This window comes from Ursus arctos, unplaced genomic scaffold, assembly GCF_023065955.2.
Source record: "Ursus arctos isolate Adak ecotype North America unplaced genomic scaffold, UrsArc2.0 scaffold_7, whole genome shotgun sequence".
NCBI lineage: Eukaryota > Metazoa > Chordata > Mammalia > Carnivora > Ursidae > Ursus > Ursus arctos.
Window position 1 is genome coordinate 54069888 of NW_026623089.1, and position 17401 is coordinate 54087288.

Here is a 17401-nt window from a genome sequence, read left to right on the forward strand (position 1 = left end):
ACAGCGAGGAAGGGGGGGTCGGGACTGTGGGCCCACAGCCAGGGCCTCTTCGTGGAGCTCCTTTGTAGAATGCGTCCACTACTTTGCAACTTGTCTTTCTCGCTTAGCGGTATATTTTAGCAAGTGGCCAATGTCCGTACAGGGGCAGTCACCTTATTCTTTTCAGGAGGCAGATGGTTAGCACTTGGCTTTAGTGAGTTCCAGCCCTGGTTAGAAGAGTTTTCTCGCCCCTTCCTTGTGTCCGTCCGTGCAGATGTGGCTTTTGGAAACTTGACTCTTGTCTCTTGGCCCCTCTGTCTGCTGTGGACAGCAGCTGTCTTTGTGCTGAGCACGGACCAATGGAAGGACACCTGCCTCACCCCAACAGCCGGTCGCCCTGCAGGGGGGCCCTTGCAGACAGCAACATGATTGCTCATTGATGCAGGGTCACGGCCATGGTGCTGATTGATCCGCGGCGGGCAGGTATTCTTGGAGCTGGCACATTCCCTCACCACCCGGCTAGGTAATTACCACAGGCCGGCCTCATCTGCCCTTTCGTGGAATCAGCAGGCTTCCTCTGTCCCCTGGGGTCAATCCGGGGCCTCTGAGTCAGACCTGGCGGTTGTCCAAGATGGGGATGATGTGGAAGTAATAAGAAGAACTTGGCAAGGAGAGGTCCATTAAACAGACACCGGAAACCACACTTCAGTAGGGATGACAAATAAGGGAGAGTCACGACGGGCTCTTCTCAGGCCACGGACAGTCTTGGGAGCCAGATGGAATAGGGTCTCCTCCCAGAGGCCCCGTCCATCCTGGGAGCCCAGCTTGTTCGACTTTGAACGCTGGTGTAAGAGACAGCAGAAAGAAACCCGCAGAGCCCCCACTAACGCAGCCCCCTGGGACCAGAGGACTGAGGCCCTCTGTGTCCACGAGAGAGGCTGGCCAGGCCGGGGCATTGTTGTGACGCCACCATGGAGAAGTATGTCGTGGCCCCCGGGGTGAGAAGCAGGGCCAGCTGTGGCTGCTGCTGTGAGTTTCTGGAAGCTTAGCACACCAGCCCAACAGGTGGCTGGGTTCTCGCCAACACTTCTGTTCTTCCTCTGATGTAGACACGTCAGAGAAGACCTCAGGCATTCAGGGGAGGGTGACATAACGTCCCGGAGTTAGATGGGGCTAGGACTTTGACAGGTGTGGTGGATTCCATCCCAAGAAACCTGTGTTCTTTGCCCTCCCCTTGTGACGGAGGCCTGGGAGCTGCTGCTTCATGGTTCGGTTCCCGCTCAAAACTTAGCAAGTCCATTGTGAACGACGTGGCATTCATAAACTCAACGTCAATTCTCTAGGCCCCACTGGGTGTGATACGCGACTGCTGAATTTCTGAACGCTGCATCTGAAACTAATGCTGTACTGTATGTTGGCTCATTGAATTTAAATTAAAAAAGGGAAAATAAATACATTCTCTAGGCCCAAATGATTTCGCTGGAGAATTCTATCAAATGTTTAAATAAGAAGTAGCATCAATTTTACATAGTCTCTTCCAGAAAAGAGAAGGGAAGGGCGTTTTTTCCAACCCATACCATGAAGCCAGTAGTGCTTTGATTTCAAATTTATATAAAGATGGTACAAAAACTATAGGCCAGTGTCTCTCATGAACTAAGACACAAAAATTTTCAGCAAAACATTAGTGATCAAATACAGCAAAGTATAAAAAGAATTATATGCCGTGACCAAGTGGGATTTATTAATTTTTCCAGATATATGTCACTTGAAATGCATTTGACAAATCAGTGCTTTCTGTTGTATCAAAGGCTAAAGAAGAGTCACATGATCCTATCTGTTGACACAGATAAAGCCTTTGACCAGCTAGGAATACAGAGGAAGTGCCTTAAATTGGTAAAGAACATCTATAAAAATCCTATAGCTAGCATCAGACTTAATGATGAAATGTTTTCCCTGTAAATTTGAGAACAAGGCAAGGATGTCTGCCCTCATCCTGAAAGTTTTAACTACTGCAGCAAGACAAGAAAAAGAAAGAAAGGCATGGAGATTGGAAATGAAGAAGTAAAACTGCCCCTGTTTGGGGTGCCTGGGTGGCTCAGTCAGTTAAGTGTCAGCCCAGGTCCTGATCTCGGTCCTGGGATTGAGCCCGGCTTCCGGCTCTCTGCTCAGCGGGAAGCCTGCTTCTCCCTCTCCCTCTGCCCTTTCCCCCTGCTTTTGCGCTCTCTCTCTCAAATAAATAACACCTTTTTATAAAAAACTGCTTTATAAAGAACTATTTGCACATGATATGATTGTCTGCATAGAAAACTCCAAGGAATCTATAAAAAAACTAAAAACCAAACCCTTCTAGAACCCATCAACGAGTTTAGCAAGTTCCCAGGGATACAAAATCAACACAAAATATGCACACCTATTCTCGAAAGCTTCCTCTGGCTTCCTGTCTCACAGAGAGTAAACCCATTATCTTCAGAGGTCTCTGAGGCCCTGCCTAGCCTGGTCCCAGCCCCGCCTCCACCTCTGTTCTTCTTTCGCCCCCCCCTCCTGGCACATCGCCCCCTTCTCTGTTCCTCAGATGTGACAAATGGTCTCTACTTTGGGGCCTTGTACTTGTGATTTTGTGATAGCTTTCCCCTGGGCTGTTTCCTTCTCATTCTTCACTCCGATCTGAAGTGCCTTCCTAGCCATCTGAAATAATCTTACTTATTTATCTGTCTTCCCCCACACACCACCCCCCACATGTGTAAGCTTGTTAAAGGGAGACACTAGCGTTCCCCGCGCCCTCCCCGCGGTCACGCAGCAGCTCAACCTATGGCAGGCGCCTGGTGAGTGGGGGTTGAATGACGGAGTGCAGGCTGTCCTGGTGTCAACTGTGTCTCAGTGACTTTCCCATAAGTCACACATCCTGCCTGCACCCACCTTCTCTTTTATTTTCCCTTTCAATTCCTGCTTTAATGTTCACTTTCAATTTTGTTTCCAGCAAAGGCTCCAAAACCCAAGAATTAAGTCTCATGGGTCTTGTACCTCCCTAACAGAAAGAATGCCTACTGATGGAGTGCTTTCACTTTTCAAAGAGTATCCATTTCATGTTCAAGTGCAGGGCTGAGTGTCTAGGAGGTGCTTAACAAATCCTCGGTATCAGGCAGCATGTCCGCTGGTCACAGCATGGAGACCTTCCCGGGGGGCCGGCCAGACAGAGCGGGGGCCCACAGACAGGAGGAGAGGGACTAGAACCAATCAGAAGCAGGGATTTGCCGAGTCTCTACTCTGAGAACAGGTACTGCAGGGTTAGGGAAGCGGTGTTGGAAAAAGCGGGGTGTCCAAGTGGCCCACTTCTCCCAGGGAGCCTGGCTGGTGTTCAAACCCCAGTTTGGGAGTTGGGGGAGGAAAGTCAGACATCTGGGGGAGAGGTTGGGGTTTGACCTGGGACACGTTATTTTATCTCTCTGCAAACTGGGGGCTCATAGGTTACTAGAAAATGAACATGCTGATGGCGGGGAAACCCGGAGAACAAGCATCTGGAACATAACAGCGGTCAAGAGCTGTTAGCTGTCCTTACTACTTCATCAGCCCCAGGCCCCGCGAGCTGAACTTCGGGGGTCCAGCCGAAGGGCTCTTTCCTGGAACCCCTCCCCCACTCCAGCCTAGCACCCCAGCACTTGGCCAAAACAGTGGGAGCCCGATTCACCAGAGGGGCTGACACTGTCTCGCCTCGGCCCCCTTCGAAGCTCAGCAATGGAAAGTCCCCCTGCTATTCTAGCTTCAGCGCAGCCCCTTTGATGAGCGGGATGCCTTTAAGGACCGGTCTGCGAAGGGTGCAAGCCCTGCCTGCCCAGCTTCGACTCTGGGCTGTGAGAGAGGCCACCTTTCAGGCAGACCCAGCCCCTCCTCCTCACAGCTGAGCCTTCCCTCAGAGCCTGCCGCTAAAGGAAGGCCAGACTTCAGAGAGCAGCCTTTCCTGCAGAGCGGAAAGCTGGGGCCTGGCTGATAGTGTATCCACAAGTCTCTTAATCTTTAGAGCCGTGATCCCCAGAGGATGCACTAAGCAATGACTTGGAAAGCTGCCTAAGCTCTGCTGAGTGAAAAAGGCTGGTCTCAAACAAGTGTATAGTCTATGAATGCTTTTTTTTTTTTTGAAGATTTATTTATTTGTTTGTTTGTTTGTTTTGGGGTGGGGGAAGGGCAGGGGAAGAGGGGAGGCAGACTCCCTGCTGACATGGGGCTCCAGCTCCCATCTTCTGGGAGATCATGACCTGAGTCTGAGTCAAAAGCAAGAGTCTGGGGCGCCTGGGTGGCTCAGTCGTTAAGCGTCTGCCTCAGACCCAAGGTGTGATCCCAAGGTCCTGTGATCGAGCCCCGCATCGGGCTCCCTACTCTGCTGGAAGCCTGCTTCTTCCTCTCCCACTCCCCCTGCTTGTGTTCCCTCTCTTACTGGCTGGCTCTCTCTCTCTCTCTCTGTCAAATAAATAAATAAAATCTTAAAAAAAAAAAAGAAAAAGCAAGAGTCCCCCAGGCCCTGCAATTTTGTTTTTTTTTTAAACTAATACCTGTCTCTTCATCTGTCTGCCCATCCATCCATCTGTTAGTATGTACGTAAAAAATATGGAAGAATGAATAGCAAACAACTCCGGTACTCTCTAGGGGTGGAAATACATGGGATTTTCGTTTTTCTCTGCTCCATGTTTTTGTGATGTCTATATTTTTGCGATGAGTACGCACCGCTTTTTTTTTTTTTTTAAGATTTTATTTATTTATTCAACAGAGATAGAGACAGCCAGTGAGAGAGGGAACACAAGCAGGGGGAGTGGGAGAGGAAGAAGCAGGCTCACAGCAGAGGAGCCTGATGTGGGGCTCGATCCCATAACGCCGGGATCACGCCCTGAGCCGAAGGCAGATGCTTAACCGCTGTGCCACCCAGGCGCCCCACGCACCGCTTTTGTGAGCAGGAACTGCATTTGAAGTTCAACAAACCATAATCAGTCAGGATGGGCCAGTTTCACATGAGGAACAAATAATCCCAAATCTCAGTGGCTAAAACAACAAAACATAGTTACGGTTGGGACAGCGTTTGGTTTCTGTGACAGTTCCGAGCGCCGCCCAGTGCTAGGCCACCTGCCGCGCTCGGTGACGAGTGAGGGCTGGACCGGACGTGGCTTGAGCATCGAGCTCCCACGATAGCACAGACGGTGAACACAAGATTCACAGAGAAGGGAAGGGGGAAATGGAATGACCGCCCCTTTCCTCAGGGCAGGGGGACGCATCCAGACACCAAGACGGGGCGGGATCAGCCGGGGGGATTCTCCAGAGCCAGGGAGCCGGAAAGCTTTTCATCTAACTGATGTCGTTTTAATAAATGCTCAGCATGTCTTGCCAAGTCTCTTTCCTGCTGTTCAGTAGCTTTTCTCTACGTCTCTCTCTCGCCCCAGCTATGACTCCAGGCTCTGCATATCTCCTTCCCTCGCAGGCTCTTAGAATGGGCATCACCCCGAGGCTTTTGCAGCATCACAGCCCCTCCTCTTCGGGCTGGGGGAGGAGCAGAAGGACAGCAGCCCTGTCTGTTCGGAGTGCTCAGTACACGTTTCCGGAGCCAGTGCTTATGGGTTCAGGAGATGCAAAGACCTGCCCCTGCTCAAAACCCAGTTCTCTCCAGTCCCCGGGCACCCTGGGCAGGAGGCCACCACGCTGCTATGGTCTGGGTTTCTGGACTGTACCATGATTTGTGTTCTTTCTCTTCCCTGCACCTTAGGCAAGGACAGGGTTAAATGTGTATTGAGCACCTACTACATGCCAGGCGCTGTACACATTATCATCTCCTCCAATTTTCCTAACACCTCACAGGTGAGCTTTATTGTCTCTTCTAGCGATGAAAGAAATAACTCAGAGAGGTTTGGTGATCTGCTCAACACCACACAGCATCACACATCACGGCAGCTAACATCGGATCCTGGATCTGTCTAGCTCCCAAAACACCATGGGCTGCCTCCAAAAGGGGGGGGAGTGAAGGGCTTTATAAGTAGAGTTGAATGCAGGGAATGATGGTTCCGTGACTGGAGAGGCTCAGAGCCTAACAGACCCATGAAAGACTTAACTCTTCCAAGCTTTACAAAATGTCCAGTCCCTACGTGTTGAGGTTATCAGAAGGCCAAGACTGCTCTGTCACCCAGCATGGTTAATTAAAAAGTACAAACCCAACAAGGCATTCCTGCCTCCTGAAACGTTTGCTCAAGAACCACTCTGAACAGTAGGCTCTTCTTCTGAAGCTCTTTTGACCCTCGTGACTTTCCGTTTTGGCTCCGTTTGGTTGGACCCCATTCTGGGAAAGGGCAACACTCATTCCTATCAAATTACAGACCTATTACTCCCATTCACACACACCATGATGTGGGTTAGCCCTGATAAGGAACAAACAGATTGCCACAGGCTGACTTGACCACAAATGCCCCAAATTCTTCCAGCTGCTCCCAGCCTGGCACAGGGCTAACCCACATCATGGGAGAGTGGGAGCGGCGGGAAGAATTTGGGGCATTTGTGGTCAAGTCAGCCTGTGGCAATGTTTGTTCCTTATTTGTCAAGTCTTTCCTGAGCACCCTCTCTGTGTCAGGCCTTGTGCTGGGCACCCAGAATACAAGGATGAACCTCACTGGTCCTGGCCTTCAGGGGGCTTCTGGTCTAGCCTTGGGTCTTAGCTTCTGGTCTTAGCCTTGGTAACGTGGCTTCAGCCTCTTTCTTCGGGGCCCAACTCCGACTTGTTGTAACATCTTTCCTGGACCTTTCCCAGAGCATCACTGTCCTCTTCGCTGGGCTCTGCCAATACCGCCCACCTGTAGCCTGGGGTTCTCACACCTCACACGGCCAGCTCGGCCTGGTTTCCCATTTGCTGTTCCTTCGGCTCCTGCCCTCTCTCCCTGGCCCAGTGGTACCTGGTTACCCACAGTGGAGGAGCAGTGCCTCTTCGGCCTGGGCTCTATCTATGAGACTTTGGAGCCGGACCACACACGCATCTGCTCTCCATCCTGAGCACGATTCCCCCAAACCTGGATGCAAGCAGCGAGTGCCTATCACCCTGGGAGGCAAGCCTGTTGGAGTTGCAGGCAAGAAAGCCCCTCTGGTCACTCTGGGTGTCTCTGTTCCAGGATGTTGTGGCCCCTAAGCCAGCCTCAGGAATGATGTCAAACTTGCTACCCTGAGCGAGGGTGAAAGATGCTGAGGACTTGCTAGCTTGGCCCTGACCCTCGGGGTTTGTGTCTGGGGCACTGGGCAGAGCCTTCCAGCAGCCCGCTTTCCCAGACTACATGGTCTGTCTCCACCATGCTGAGCAGCAGAGATGGCAGGCAGGGGAGGCTCCCGGCAGTCAGGGATGCTTCCTCGGGACCCCTACAGTGGGAGCGGACTGCTGGGGCAGGGTGCTAGGTCAGGCCTCTGAGACCCCCGGGGAGCACCCTCCGATCAGCTTTCTTGGCCCCATGGGCCCTGACTCTTCAAGCTGCTCACGGAGGCAGGCTCCTAAAAGGCTCCCAGAAGCCGTCTGCAGCGCTGGATGCTTCTCACAGTTCCAGGCCACTCTGGGGCTGTCATTAGACTCAGGCCCGAAATGGTTTCATAAAGGGCTCTTTTTTTTTTTTTTTTTCTTAATAGCAATTCGGAACATGTCAAAAATCGAGGATAACAAAACCAAGAAAAGGGAGATTCTCTTCCCCACCCCCACAGCAGTTACCCCCGTCTCCCCCCAGCTGTGGGGTCTGGCCCTGGGGTGTCAAGGGACAGGGCCAACAGGGCATGGGACCCCTGCAAGGTCATGTGCTATGCACCTGTGACGCTGGGGCCGTGCTTCTCAGCTCCCCACTGCTTGGTGCCTCAGACACCTGTTCCCCAAAGGCCTCCGGACTCTGCGAGCCTATCCAAAGCAGCAGAGGACGGTCTCGTGTTCACTCTAGCTTCAGGCAAAGAGTGTTCTCTTAATAAGTCCAAGTTCGGCCAGTTAGAAATACAAGCCTAGCATGTAACGCCTTACTAACTGGGTTCCTGCATTCACTGGGTGCCCGGCATCATTTTTCAAATCTGTCTGTCTGTCCGTCCATCTCACATACTTACACAGTACTTACTGTGTGCCTGGCATTGTTCAGAGCCTTTTTTTGTGTGTTAATTCACTTAAATTCACAACAGTCTTATAGAAGAGTCTAGTACTGTCCTCATCTTACAGATGAAGAAACTGAGGCAAAGATATACAATTTGCCCAAGGTCACGTAGTCAGGAAGTGGCAGATTCTGACTGTGAACCCACAAACACCAGGCCCCAGAGCCTGGCTTGGTCACAACCATACCATATGGCCCCCCCCTGCCTACGTGGGGCTGTACCCCAATCTCATCTGTGGCAGGTTCCAGGAGGGGAGGATCCAGCACCCAGGCGTGAGGAAGCCTTCCCAGAGTTGGCATTCCTGACTATGGGAATGAAAACAAACCTGGGGACAGTTGACAACTGCCCCGTCTATAACACTGACTGGCACCTGCCACCGAGCTCAGCAAATGGAGCTGTGCCCTCAAAACTGCCCTCTTCATCACCAGCAGCTGCCTCGTGGAGGCCAGACAGGCTCCCTAAGGGGCCCATGACAGGCCCCACTGGCAGATGGCTTGTGAACTGGGGATTTGGGGGTGCGGCCACAGCCAGACCACACAGAGCGTGGCAGGCACATTCTCAGAAAACGAGGGCTCAGGGAAATGCACCAAACAGAAACCGAACAGCCAGGAAAATTGGGCCAATTCTCATCTGAGAACAAATGTCCGTGCCAGGCAAGTGGCTTCTGAAAGCCTCTGGGAGGCAGTCACCCCTGCCCTCCACACCCGCCCTCCGCTGGTGTAAATGCACCTGGGGCCCAGATTCCGCATCCGGCAACAGCATCCAGCGAGAATTGAATCACATTATTCTTATGGGAAGTAATAACAACTTTTCCATTTTTATGTAATAAAAAGGAATGATTCAATTAAGAAGAAATATGTGGAATAGAAGTTTGGCAGAAATTGTGAGGGTGATACTCTGATTCCTTCATTTGTTCATTTGCACACTCGTCCAACACAGAGTCCTCCACGTGAACCGGGCACCGTGCTCTGGGCATCTTTCCACAGCAGAGTGAAGCCCCAGCATCGTGCAGCTCCCGCTGTCACGGGGGAGATAGCCAGAGCACAAACAGGTCAGCATGTTAGGTGACAATAGACAGTGGAGGGAAATACTGCAGGGGAGGAGGCAGAAACCCACAGGAGAGGACCCTACGTCCACTGCAAGGACATTTGAGCAAGGACGCGCACTGCAAATATACTGGTCAAGAGCATTCTAGAAAGAGAGAACTACAGGTGCAAAGACCCTGAGGCAGCCGTGTGCTTGGAGTGTCTGGCAGAGGCATGCGTGGGAGGCATTGGCCCGGACGCTCTCCAGCATCCCTTCCAACACGGTGACCTTGTAAGTGTGATCTGGATAGGGGTGTTTTCTGATTTAAGGCATGGCCATCTAAGAACCTGGCTGCTGGGGGTGTCCTGGGCTTGTGGGGGACAAACTGTGGTTCTGCTGATGGAGCTTTGGGTTCAGGATGTCCCTGAAGGTGGGAAAAGGAGAGGCAGACCAGCTAGGCCCCCTGCATTATCTGTTCGTCCCCGGGATGTGGAGTGGGAAGAGTCATTATTCAACCAGTATTGGCTGAGTGACCACAAGGTGCCCCTCAGAGGGCTGGATGGAGGGAACAAAGATCAATCAGGTAAAGTTCCTGTCCGCCTGAGCCCCAGCAGGGCAGAACAGGGGCCCGGGTGTGGCTGGTACTCAGGTGTGGGTACAGAGAGTGTGCGGGGGCGGGGTGGGGGGCTCTGCCTTTACTGCCGAACCCTGGGAGGGGCTGCTGGCACCTGAGAGCAGCTCATCTCCCACAGCTCGGGGCTGCATCCTGGAGGGTCCAAGGGAGGAGGGTGGAGCACAGAGGGAGGAGCAGGACCCGCCACATAATCGGTGCCCCCAGCGCAAAATGAAAATGCAGGGTCCTCATTCAAAAAACAGGAGGACGGTGCCATTGAAGGTACAGAAGCCGTTTCCTTTTTCCCCGAGGTCGCTCTCAGGGTGTCACGGTACTTTTCCCTTGCTATTGAAGGTCCTTCTGAGTAAGGAGAAATTAACACTTTAAATTATTAGCGTGAATTTTACTTTTCATCTTTACAATGCCAGTTTAAGATGGAGGTATCAGATCATTGACTTGTATGTATTAAGAAATTACACAATTTGTATTTTGTGGCCCGTTTCTAGAGGGTGCCTTGAGTGGGCCAGGACAAATTCAAGCCAGACTCAAGTAGGTTGGACGGAGGGAGGGAGGAAGGGCAGCGTCTCCTAAGTGCCTCGGGCTTTCCTAGCCCCATGGTGCAGGGCACACGCACATGACCCTTCCGGCCTGACGGCTCCCCAGCGTGCAGGACGCCCACACTCTGCCCTGGCCAGGGATGGGATCTAGGGAAGTGCGGCCAGCATCTCAAGGATGTTTTGTTTTGGTTTTTTTTAAGATGTATTTGTTTATTTGAGAGAGAGAGCGAGCGTGTGTGAGTGGGGAGGGAAAGGCAGAGGGAGAGGGAGAGAATGTCAAGCAGACTCCACGCTGAGCACAGAACCCAGCCCGGGGCTGCTGGCCCCATGCTCCACCCGGGACGCCATGGGCACATGTGCCCAACTGATGCTCATGCCCAGGCCCCTGCAGGGGTGGAGAGCTGCCACAGTTGCAGAGCAGGGGCAAAGAAGGGGAGGCCAGGCTGTCCTGGAGTGTCAGGGGCAAGAGGACTGGCTGCTGAGAACGTGTCCTGGGGAGGCAGGGGGAGACCTGACACTCTATGACTCCAGCTCTATTTATCAAACAGATTCCAGGATAAAATTAAGACTTTAAGAAGGCAGCATAGAACATTCGCTCTCAGGTGTGGGACCCTTCTGAGCCTAGGATCCATCTGACTGCCCCGGTCACAGGCCCACAAAGCTGGCCCCGGGGAGAAGAGGGGAGGTCATTGTTCAGGTCCCTTGACATTTCTGGGCCTCAGTTTCCTTTAGGCCAGACAAGGTGACAAGGTGCTCCTGAGTCAGGTGGCAAAGGAGCTGACGGCAATGTCCTGTGTGGACGGGCACTGGGAGAGTGGCAGCCACCAAGGCCTCCACCGGCCCAGCCTCTTTATCTCGGGCTCGTGGCAGGTCCTGCTTTTCTGTCTCCCTCATTCTCCTGCTGCCAGCAGGCTTCTTTAGGCCTTCCCCCATGTTTATTGAGCACCTACTGTGTGCCGGCCAAGTGCTGAGCGCTTGGCACGCCGCTGATCTTCACAGAGCCCCGTGCTGTGATAGGAACAGCAGTGGGTATGAGTGCTGTGTGCCGGGCCCCGTGCCCCGCGCTTTAGCCACGCTGACGGAGGGACCGCTCCAAGGACAAACACCACGAGGTGGCTGGTCGTAGGATTAATTAGTCCCTGTCTGCAGATGACACTGAGATGGCACGTGGTTCAATGACCGAGGGAACAACTTTCAGGCGGCACAGCTGGGGTTTGAACCAGGCAGTGGGGGTCCCAGATCCCCCACTCTTCAGCCCTGCATTACACTACTTCCCCACGGACTCTTGGTTTCTGCCCCTCTTCCCTCTCCCTGCCCGGGGCCCCCCGGGGCTCCCCGGCTTCTCTCTGTAGAACAGAGCATTTCAGCTTCAGCGCAGAGGGACTTCCACGGGCCCAGCTCACCTTCTCACCTGGGCTCTGTCGCTGCTCAACTTTCCCAGGCTCACCCGGCCAGCTGTGGCTGAGCAGGGGAGTGGGGTCGCGTGACACAGAAGGACCTTGGCTGTCCCTGGTGGCTCCTCGAGCAGGGAGGGTGCTAGAGAGTGGTGTCCCTCAGCGGGGCTCTGGCCGTGAGGAGTCCAGGGACTGCCCGCCCTGACCTGTCCTATTGAGGCCCAGAGTCGACGCCTTGTCTGAGGGAGGAGCTGGCCCGTCCTGACCCTTTGTCTAGGCCTCGCTTCTGTCAGGAGAGCCTTCCATTCCAGAGCCCAGCTGACATGGTGGGGCAGGCCCTCCTCCTCCATACACATGGAGTGAGCCCCTTGGGGGACTGCCTGTGGCTGGGGTACCCTCGCTGCCTTCCTGGCCCAGGTGCCGCTGTCCCTGTAATCTGTAGGTTGCCCCCTTTCACCCCTCTTTCTCTTCTTCCCACACATGGCAGAGCTCCGCCTGGAAGGGAACTTTCTGCACCGCCTCCCCAACGAGGTCAGCACCCTGCAGCACCTCAAGGCCATCAACCTCTCCCGGAACCAGTTCCGTGACTTCCCCGAGCAGCTCACCACCCTGCCAGCCCTAGAGACCATCAACCTGGAGGAGAACGACATCGTGGGTGAGCGGCCCTGGCCATGTGGCCCCTGCAGTTCCTCCCTCTGCCCTCCCTTCCCTGAGGGGCTCACAGGGCACAGACGCGGGGCTCCAGGGTCAGACCTTCACAGACCGGAGGGCAAGGGTGAGCTTTCTGGTCTGAGACATCTGGGCACAGGGCACTGAGCCTGGAAAGGGAGCCATTCTTAGGCCCTGCCACCTGCTGGGGCTGGGTTGGACAGCGGCTTCCACCTGGCGGGTAGAAGGCTAGGCTTCCTCGCGGCCTGCCCTGAGCCAGCGCGCCGCCTTGGCCTGCAGGCTCTGCCTCACATCTCTGTCTGCCGGCCCAGGCCGCCTCCCAGACTCCCCAGCTGAGACCCTGTACCCCTCTGCTCCCTCCTGAGGCCCCCCGTGTCCCTCCCCGGCCTTCACAGTGAGCCCTTCACTGTTAGTAGTCAGGGGCCGCTAGGCAGCTGTGTTCAGAGCAGCCTCTCTGAGCTTTCCAGTGCGTATACACGCTCCCCCCGGGGAACCTGACGGTCTCCCGCCCCAGGCTCAGAGTGCCTTCTGCAAACAGCAGGCCCAGCTAGTGGCCCTGTCCTCCTCCTGAGACATTTCCACCTGAGCATCCTCTCCCACTGCTGACTGATCTCCCCAGAGAGGGGCAGCACTCCCCAGGGCCCCCTGTGCCCCCCTTCCTCGGCTCCCTCCTCCGGCTGCCTTGGCTCCCTCAGAAGCCTGTCTTCAGTCCTGTTTGGTGCCCTCCCACATCACCTCTGATGTTGGCAGTGTCAATAATAACCCCCTTCAGTGCTGCTTTTATTTCTGTAATTGCTTTCATAGCCATTATGCCATTTGACTAAAAGCAAGAGCTCTCCAGCGGCTCCGAGCTGGATGGAGAGCGCCTGTCTCCTGCATGGGGTGCTGAGTGTCCCATCTGTCTGCCATGCTGCCAGCAAGACGCTGGCCCTGGTGGGGGGGGGGGGGCGTGGGACCAGTTAACCTCTGAGGTTTGGTTGGGATCCATTTCTTTTACAGATGAGTAAACTAAGGCACAGAGGAGTCATGAGAGCGCATCAGGTCACACAGGGAGACAGCAGAGGTGCCAGGACGAGTGTATGTGACTCAAACTCAGCCCTGTGCCTAGGATGGGATTCCTGATAGGCTCTGGTTTGGTCTTTTCCCTCCCGAGACCTGGGTCCCTGAGCGCCTTGCCCCTGAGTTGGCCCCCCATCCCTTGAGCCCTTGCGCTGTCTTTAGCTGGAAGGAAATGTGCAGAAGTGCCTCTTCACCATGAGGCCCTCCCTCCTGCACTGCCGCCACTCCCTGGGGTCTGGCCCTGAGCCCTTCATTCTCGGCCAGGCCCTCCTTGCTGGGCCTTTCCTCCCCTGCCTTCTGTTCATTGAGGCCATTGTTGATGCCTCCACGTCCCTCTGCTGCTTCTCTGAATGGGGCAGTTCCCAAGCAGGGGCTAGTGCGAGCTGATGCCGAGCGCCGCGAGGGGCGTGTAGCTGCAGGCAGGTGGGTGAGGACAAGTACTGGCCATTGGCTTCCCCACTTCCCAACAGCAGCCTTAGAAGACTCATATCACCTCTTTGAGCCCCAGCTGCTTCTCAGCTTTTAAACTGAGATTTCCCCCCCACTAGCACCCCAGAAGGGAGCTGTGCCCCAAGCAGGGGAGCAGGGCGCGTGGGCCTCTGTGCTGACTTCTGTGGGAAGCGGGATGTACAGCATGGTACAGATCCCCCACTCCACAAGGCCAATGACACCCCTTAACAGCAACAGTTCCCACAGCAAAGATGGGCTGTTTTGACTCATTCTCTGGTGTAGGTATCTCATCCTTTCTGTAGAGTGACAGTAATGACTACATGTGGGAGCCTCTTACAGTTTACCAAGAATGCTCAGGCACAGGCCCAAGGCCCATTTGATAGATGTAGAAACCTAGGCTCCAAGAGATTTCCCCTCACCTCCATGGCCAGGTGCCTGTTGCATGCCTGGCCAGGTGAAAGAGACGTGTCAAGCCCTGTCTGTTTCCCAGCCGGGTCCACCTGTAGGAGAGCCTCCTGCAGCCAGCCTGGCCAGGCGCAGGGGACCTGGGGATGCTGGGGACTGCCCTGCGCAGCAGAGGCTCCCCGAGGCACTTGACTGGTCCCAGGCCCACGCCGCTGCAGGAGGCCTTGGCTATCCTCCCACATGCTGTCCATGGAGAGAAGGCGCACATGGACGCAGCTCTGTTCCCTTGCTGGCATCTCCCCGCTTCCATTCCCTGCCTCTCCCTGACCCATCCTGGTTACTCAGATTGCTTCCACCTCCCCAAGCCTTGGCAGGCCAGGTCCCCTTCTTCCCAGCCCAGCCGCACGGAGGGAGCCGTGATCACAGCAAGGAAGGTGAGGGCTGCACCCTCCTTGATTATGGAAATAGCTTTGCCCCTGTCGCAGCTGTAACTCATCTCCTGCAGGATCTCATCGGGAAAATTGTAGTAGGAGCTTAGGATGCCTTAAGAGCGGCTGCTTTTTCCCCTTCAGAGCCCACAGAAGGTGTTGGAAACATTTTTTTTCCCTGAGAAATAAATCTGAGATGCATGAGTTGCCTTAAAGCTTTAGTTCAGCAAGAAGAAAACAGGCAGCTCTGAAGCAAGCCCCCAAGTGCATCAGAAGGAGACCCGGGCTGAAGGGACTGTCCCGAGGGTTGCCTCCAGCCCGGCCCCAGGGAGACAGGAGGCTTACAGCATCCTGAGAGAGGCCAAGGGCAGCTCCATCCTCTTCTGCTTTCTCGATAGTGCTGTTACCTGATCTTCCTCCACTCTGCACCAGAATGGGGGCTCCAGTTCATGGAGGGGAGAAGGGAGGGGGCCTCACTAGGGTACGTAGGCTGGGAGAGACTGGGACGGTTGCGTCTGCTCTCTGGTGCCAGCCGGTGCTGGTGCCAGTCCTTGGAGCTCACCAGGAGCTGACTACCCTCTCGCAGGCCGTGCGTCTGGGTAGCCCTGGTGGCCTCACAGCTGCAGCTGGTACAGACAGTCCTCTGGTCTGTGTGCACGACGTCTCCCTATCCTCATCTTGGGAGCCACCCTGCTCCCCACCTCCACCCAGCCCCAAGCATGGTGTCGGCCCTACCGCAGGTGCTTGGCTGCTTAGAGCCCTGAGCAAAGCAGGAATTCCTAAGGCCCAGAGGCCCTCTGAGATGACTGACACACAGGAGGACGGATTGTGTCGGGTTGCCGGTGGTGACCCACTAGTGAACCATGAAGTCAGATGCAAAGGTTGAGGCCAGCTGGTGATGGAGTGCCTCCCCTCTAGCATGGTAATATCACTTTGTGACTTTTATTTCAGTTTTACCTATATGACAGATCTATGTACTGGGTCGTGATGTAAAAGCGTAGTTCTTACTGTGGGTCACGATGAAAAAACATCAAAAGCCACTCCCTTGAGATGCCCTGCAGAGATGCGGGGGTCTGTTCTCGGCCACTAGCTACATGTCCCCCGCAGCTCACACTGCCAGCCACACAGTACATTCTTCCTCCTCTCTTCTCCATCCGTGTCTCTGTCCATCATGGTCACCACCTTCTGCGTCCTTCTGGTGACTGGTGGGCATGGATGGGCAGGGAGGGCTGTGGGGTCAGGTAGATGACCTGGTCAGTGCCCCCTGATTGTTTATCCCTGCCCATCCCACCTCACCCACCCTGCTGGCCTGCACGCTCAGTCTGAAGGTCCTTCCTCGTGTCTTACCATTTTTTCTGTCTGTGGCCAACCCCCCACCCCCACCCCAAGTCTGCAGGTCTGGGCCAGGTTTAGGTGAACATGAAACAGTGCAGATCAGGGGGCCTCTCCCCTCCGCCAGCTGGCCCCCTGACCCCCTCGCTGCAGCCGATGCCCCCATCTGGCTGGGAGGCTCCCTGGGTCCTGGGGACAAGCCACTGGGACACAGTAGTGGTGGGCCATATGTCCTTGGGAGGTGGGGCTCCCAGGAGAGCCCGGGAGGGGCTTCAGAGGATGTGACATTTAGTCTGACATGAGGTCACGCTGGATTTCCTGTGTTGTGGAAAAACCCGAAAGCCCAGTGGCTCGCCCTGGCAGCTGCCGCACGTGACCGGAAGGTGGAGGCAGGAGCCGCGTGAAGTTCGCATTAGAGCTCGATCCTGCGTAGCATTTCACCAGACTCCTGGAGCATGTGGGGGTGAGCAGAAAATCAAGTACTTAGGAGACTTCATTTTGCTAAGCAGGGGACTCTTTCAGTTAATCTGAAATTAATTTTCCATGACCCTCTACTCACTGGGGTTTTTCCAGCGTTCCAGAGAGAGCCAGAGATCATAGGAAAACAAGCTCTTGTGAAGAATTTAATACAATAGCACTCTGAAAAAGCAAAGTGTCTGTGTCCTACAGGGACGCTTTGGGCCAGATCCACTTCATCCTGCGCCGTCTCGCTTCTTACCACGGAAGCTCACGTTCCTTCAGGTGGGGGCTCAGCAGCAGCACCCGAGAACTTGTTAGAAACGCACATTCTCACAGGGCGCCGGGATGGCTCTGTGGGTTCAGTGGCTGACTTGATCTCAGGTCTTGATCTCAGGGCCCTGAGTTCAGGGCTCCGCCCTGGGTGTGGAGCCTACCAAAAAAAAAAGGAAAAAAAAGAAATGCACATTCTCAGGCCCTTCCCCAGCTGTCCCCAGTCAGAAATTGGGAGGGAGGAGGCAATTTGTTTTAACAAACCCCTCCCCACTACCCGTGGTATGTCTGGCTGAGGCTTCTCGAAGTGTCATCCACCGGCCAGCAGCGTGGGCATCACCTGGGAACTTGTTAGAAATGCAGAGCCCCACACTCTACCTCCGTGCTCCAGGGTCAGAATCTGTAGGTGATTTCTGTGCACACACACCGCAGCCTGGGAAGTGCTCGGGGGCGGGGGGAGGGGCTTCCCTAAAGCACCAGGTGCCATCTCTGGCCACTGGCCACGGGCTGTGCTGTTGTCTGCCCGCCCCCCCCCACCCCGCATGCCCTCCAGCACAACTGCTCTATAAGCCTCACAGATCCCACACCCCAATCCCCCCGGAGTGCTGGCTGGAGAGGAAGGCTCCCAGG

General features: G+C 54.8%; 1 protein-coding gene across 7 annotated transcripts in view; it reads left to right on the forward strand.

The window, feature by feature from the left end:
• Positions 1-17401, forward strand: part of LRRC20 (leucine rich repeat containing 20) — a 112973-nt gene that overhangs the window by 75342 nt on the left and 20230 nt on the right. For 6 of the 7 annotated variants that reach the window (XM_026504381.4, XM_057308879.1, XM_057308880.1 and 3 more), the window contains one exon: positions 12187-12354. In XM_026504381.4, the coding sequence (XP_026360166.1) occupies positions 12187-12354 (168 nt within the window). Of the gene's footprint in view, positions 1-12186; positions 16961-17401 lie in introns of those variants that run through there. The other variant, XM_057308878.1, reaches the window with a different exon arrangement.